The sequence below is a fragment of the Coffea eugenioides genome, chromosome 5 (genome assembly GCF_003713205.1).
Source record: "Coffea eugenioides isolate CCC68of chromosome 5, Ceug_1.0, whole genome shotgun sequence".
NCBI lineage: Eukaryota > Viridiplantae > Streptophyta > Magnoliopsida > Gentianales > Rubiaceae > Coffea > Coffea eugenioides.
In genome coordinates, this window is record NC_040039.1 from 40,313,402 (window position 1) to 40,319,508 (window position 6,107).

Consider the following 6,107-nt stretch of genomic DNA (forward strand, 5'->3'; position numbering starts at 1 on the left):
TCCATTTCCCTCAATTCAGTGGTGGCAAAGAGTCGAGTCCTTGACAGCCTCTCAACGCTAATACAGTGAGACTTACCATGTCTAAAACACAATTAGGCAACTTCTTTATTAATTCAGAATTACTTAGATCCAAAACCTTAAGTCTAGACATATGCATAAAGAATGAATCTGGAATTCTTTCTATCCAGGGAAAATGAAGAAGCAAGATTGAGAGCTTAGGACAATTTGGTGACCAGGCTAGTGGAACTTTTATTTCTTCACCAAGCTGCTACCTGATCAGTAAGTGCCCTTCTCTACAGCATCATTGTTAATTGGACAAGGAGAGGAGGAGAATGTATTTGGAAGACATCTGACAAAAGTAGTTTTCGTACCCTTTTTCAATGAACTTAACAGAATGGTTGACTGCATCAAATTTGAGTACTATTCCGCATTCCCTGACCTGCCATTTTGGCACTTGCATTTTTCAGGGCATAATGGAAATGAAAACTTATTTTGAATATTAAAAAATCACAATTTAATTTGGAAACTAGATAGAATTTAATTCTTATCAGCGTCCAGTCATCTATAACATTCTGTCAAACCCCTGGGTTCGAGTTCGTGAGATGCAGAGATGGGTAGTGAAGGGGGAGGGAAGATTTGGGAAAGGAGAAGGAGAAATGAGAGAAAGGAGGACGAGACAAAACAAGAGAGAGAAAGTAGTAAAAGCTGTATTAAGTCTGATGCCTCTCTTACTATCTATGGTAATTTCTGTAGTGCATTCACAAAGTTGGAAGATACGTGTGGAAAGCAGATAATATGGCAAAGAAGCCTCCACGTTGCAGGCTGACAAGTACGGACCCGAAAGGGAATAATTCCAGAAAAGGAAGTGATGACCTATAACCGCGGTTTGGACATTGGAAATGTAGCGTACTGCATAAGCTGGAAATGCATTGGGGTGAAACGGAATTAACATAAATATAATGGGCTAAGGAGTAAAAATAAACCCGTAACTTTATTAAAACAACCCCAATTTTCAACTCTTTCGTCCATAATAACAACGGAATAACCCATTTTCGTTGAATACAAATGTTAGCGATTGCATTTTAAATGCATTTTAACAACGGAATATCATATTTAAATGCATTTTTGAATAAACAGCCAACCCTTTACGGCTTTCCTGGACTACAACTAAAGATTAAATCCATTTTGAGGACCATTATTATATTCAAACGTGTGTCTCAGTTCAAAAGTTTCATCTCCCCTTGGCTTTTTTCCGTTACAACAACATAATACCCAAGGTGCCATAAAGACAGACTGATTTATCGGATGAAATGCAATTAAACCCGTTGGTGAGTAAAAGACCAGCTCTTTGTGCCTTTCAACCATTACAATGACAGAGTACCCAACGTGCCTTAAATACAAATGTTGGGTTATGGGATAAAATGTAGTTAAAACGGTTGTCTTATAAACGACCAGCTCTTTACGGCTTTCGTCCATCAGACAGTTAGGAGAACCCAATTTCCTTGAAAAAAAAATAATTTATCGGAAAGCATAAAAATTAACACGCCGGTGTCGGTTCTGTTGTATAAAACACCGAAGACGAAGCGTAAGCGGTACTAAACAAAGCCATGGTGGGGCCACCGAAGAGGAAGCATATTAGGTACTAAACACAGAGCCATGTTGGGGCCCGCGGTGATGCGTGTGTTTGAAGACAGGTGGCGAGGTCGGAATGGTAGGCAAAAATTTGGTAAAGAGGTGGTGTCTACTGGCGTAAATTCAGGCGCAGGCGGTGACGGTAGATACATCTGAGGAAGGCCCTTCCGAAGCTGTGGTGACAGACTGCAGCGGCGTGGAACAGAAGCAGAGAAATCAAAGGTGAGTACTTTTGTCCACAACTTTGAAAAATGGATTAGAATAACGAGTAAAGTACGTCTAGTAGGGTGATTTCTACAGTTCTTGTAAGAGGCAATGATAGAGGAATAAGGAATACGAAATACGGGGTGTAAGACCCTGCGTCTTCGAACAAAGATGAAACGAAACCGGGATATTATCGTAGTTTGTTTGTGCACCGAGCTTTGTGTACGTACGTAAGAAATGTTGGTCCTCTAATTTGTATTAAATTGTGTAAAGGAAATTAAGCAGAAATGAGTGAAGACGTGAAGAAGACGTTGTAACAGGACTAAAGTCTTAAAACAGAGTGATTTGGATGGCCGTGTGGACATGGATGATGGCCCCCATACTGCATTGCGAATGCTTATGTGAAAAGAATTAAAGAAACACACAGTAGAGGTTGAGTTTGTGGGTGTTAATGAAAATGCATGTCGATAGTGGTATTTTATGGTAAAGGTTGATATAATTGCATCAGCCACACTTATAAAAACTGTGTATATGAATGTTAGAGTAATGTTTATCGGGTGCATTTTGTGAAAGTTGTGAGGTAAAGTATGGTTTGTTAACTGAAATGATCGTGTATATATGTTTTGTTCCATTAGTAGACGAGCAGTATTTATGTTAGAAAGCATATGGGGAGGCTGAAAAGAAAATGTTAAGCGACCATGGTTAGAAAAAACATTGAACAACCACACAGGGGTTGTAACTATGGGGCAGGATGGGGCGCTTAAAACTCAACTCATGACATGGTGCAGGAAACAGAGAATTAATCAAATGGCGTTGGATGTTTGCGGCAGGTTAAGGTCATTTGACCTTAACCAAGAACCTGAGTGTGACCGAGACACATTCATTGAAGAAAGCGGTGGTTCAATAGGAGGACACGAAGATGAGGAGGCAGATGAATTGGTGGGCGCAATAGGCGTGGATGACGTAATGAAATTAACATTTGACACGGAAGAAGAAGCTGGGGAATTCTATAATTTGTATGCGAAACTAAGCGGATTTGGGATTCGTAAAAGTAATGCCAAACGAGATGCAGATGGCATTTCAAGATTTAGAAAATGGGTATGTTGCTGTGAAGGTTACAGGAATGAAAAGTGGTTTAATTATGAAGACCGGAAAAGAGAAGCAAAACCAATCACAAGAACCGGGTGTGGGGCTTGCTTTCGCGTGAAATATGACATAGAATCGGTAAAGTATGTGGTGACACGTTTCATTATGGAGCACAATCACCCGCTGGCATCAGAGGCAAGTGTGCAACACATTAGGTCGCATAGAAAAGTGAGCGATGCAGAATATGCGCAGGCAAAAAGTCTAAAGTTGGTTGGGGCCAGAATATGCCAGATAATGAAACATTTTGTTATCAAAGCCGGAGGGTATAGTAACGTGGGATTTTGCATTAAGGATTTGTATAACCGAATGGACGAGGAACGTAGAAAAGATATTTTTAATGGCGATGCAGAAGGGGCACTTGGGTTCTTGGCAGCGAAGAAGGATGCCGATGACATGTTCTTTTATAAATATCATGTAGATAACGAAGGAAGATTGGCAATGTTGTTTTGGGCAGATTCTAAATCTCGTGCGGACTTCAGTGTATTTGGAGATGTATTGGTGTTTGATGCAACATACAAAACAAATAAATACCGCAAGCCACTAGTTGTACTTGCAGGGGTAAACAACCATTTGAACAGTACTGTTTTTGGCTGTGCACTGCTATCAGATGAGAGGATTGAAACATATGAATGGGTGCTAAGTACATTTGTAGAGGCTATGAAAGGTAGAAAGCCAGTAGCAGTGATGACAGATGGGGACAGTGCAATGAGAAGAGCCATAAAGAATCTTCTCCCGGATACTTGTCACAGGCTATGTTCGTGGCACTTGCATAGAAATGCACGGAGTAATATTCGCTGCGAGGAGTTTAATAACAGGTTCTATAACCTGATGGCGAGAAAGTGTAGCACGCTTGAGTTTGAGGATCGGTGGGCTAGGTTGGTTAATGAATGTGGGGTGGTAGAGAATGAGTGGGTGAAGAAGTTGTACCGTAGGAGAAGGTTATGGGCAGAGGCCTATTTACGCGGTCATTTTTTTGCAGGTATGAGAAGTACTCAAAGGTGTGAGAAAATGAATGCTTTTTTGAACGAGTACTTGAATGAAAAAATGCGACTATATGAATTCGTTAGAAGTTTTGATTTGGCAATAGCATGGCTTCGACATACCGAGAGCAAAGCAGTTCACACAAGCGAAAACACAAAACCAGTCTTAACCACAATCCTGCCCGAATTAGAGGGGAGCGCAGCGGAGGTGTTTACAAGGAATGTGTTCTTCATGGTGAGGAAACATTTGAACAGGCAAGGACTTCTAATTTCTGAGGGCTGGAGCGAGGATGGAGGGAATCGTACATATTATTACTCGAAATATGGTGGACACGAAATAAGTTGGAGGGTGGATTATGATAGGTCAATGGAGAAGCTAATCTGCTCTTGCATGAAATTCGAGTCAAAGGGGATTCCTTGTGCTCACATGTTTCGCGTGATGGTGGTAGAAGGAATGAACAGGATCCCAGAAGCATGCATTTCGAAGCGGTGGACAAAGGGAGTTCACTGTAGTAATAATGGAATGAAAGAATTTGTTGCAGACGAACAGCTGACACAAATGGCCAGATATGGCACTTTAAAGTCCAGCTGTAATACTATGTGTTACTATGCCTCCTACATGGATGATGCGTTTAATGACCTGCAACAGATGTTTGACAAGCATTCTGTGGACCTAAAGGAGAAGTGGATTGATAGGGGATATGGGGGAGATGGATTTGCAATGGATTCAAGAGTGAGGAACGATAGAAGTAGAAGAACATTCGGGCTGTTAGATCCTAGGGTGTCCCGGTGTAAAGGTGATCACAAGCATGCAGAAGCAAAGAAGAAAAGAAAGTGTGGTCATTGCAGGTACTATCGGAATTGCATACGTAGTTATACAGTAGTTAATTGATAAAATACATGAAGTGGACAGCGAAGGTAATAATGAAGAAGTGGGTATTTTTCGTTCTTATTAACAACAGTAGTAAATAAACACATAATTAAAAGTGCATACAAAGTATACAAAGTTATTGGCAATGCAAGAAAGTTGAAGTGGTGTAATGTTAGCACTGTGCTCGGTTAACGTGATTACTTGCAGTCACAAATGATTTGACATGTGATATATGGGTTGAAGATTGCAGGCAGGCCACAACCAACGAACATGCCCATACAAAAAGAATTCGCACAACACAGCAGTTGATGATGATTATATGGAAAACTGTTTGGATGACTCGCTGGAAAAATCATTTGAAATTGGTACGGGCTGCAGCGACTCAGGCGAATGGAGAGGACAAGCATTTGTACCACAACCATTCGGTAGCGGTGGAAGGGACACAGGTGGCCAACAAAGAAGTCCAGGAGAAAGATGAGGCACTACTGTTGTGATGCTTCGGTTTGCAGTTACGCAATAAATAAGGCAGGTTTTGGTGAGTCGAGGTGCAAGAGTAGTCTTTCCATGAAACAAGTACGAAATTGTAGAAGGGGAAGGGTTTGTATCTTTCCTTCGCATTAATTTGTCTTGAGCATGAGAAGGCTACAAGGTATTCGTGAATGCGGGGAAAGCTGGGTATATTGTTTAAAAAAATTTGATTCCGTTACCATTGAAGTGTAAATAATGTAAGTTTGAATGTGTCATGGGCCATTGTAAGCTGTTATCACCACAGCCACTGAAAGGTTGTAAACAGTCATTGTACTGATGCAGTACCTGTTGGTAAATGGCTTTGTTGTTCTTATTTCACTGCCGTTGCGTGTGTAAATCCTATTATATATTCTTCTAGGTGTGAAATGCAGAGGTTGAAAGAGATGGTATGGTTGTGCATGGAAGTAGCAGCCGTGACGACAGACAGGTTATAGAGCAACACGGGCTTTAGGGATTGTGTTTTGTTATGTATCGGTGGGGTGAAGATTATTCAAGGTTGCTAGGTGTAGATGGGTAAGTCATTGTAGTTCCACCGAAGGGGTCATGCACAGAAGGATCACAAGATGCATGACTGTCAAGGTTGCGTCGTAAGCACTGCTGTAGCAAATACCGCTACTGCACTTGGTTAATAGGAGAGTAAGTAGTTGACAAATTGTTTATTAGACGAGCCAAACTTGTTCCTTTTTTTGTAAATACGAAATTAAGTGGAAGCGTATGTTGCGCAAAATCTCTTCGTGGGATAGACG

General features: G+C 41.0%; 1 protein-coding gene across 1 annotated transcript; it reads left to right on the top strand.

Moving 5' to 3' along the window:
• Positions 1–2,577: 2,577 nt before the first annotated feature.
• LOC113771644 (protein FAR1-RELATED SEQUENCE 5-like) lies at positions 2,578–5,327 on the top strand. The gene is made up of 2 exons (XM_027316215.1): positions 2,578–4,811; positions 5,084–5,327. Exons 1-2 carry the CDS (start codon positions 2,578–2,580, stop codon positions 5,325–5,327), a joined length of 2,478 nt encoding a protein of 825 aa, XP_027172016.1.
• The last annotated feature ends 780 nt before the right edge of the window (positions 5,328–6,107 follow it).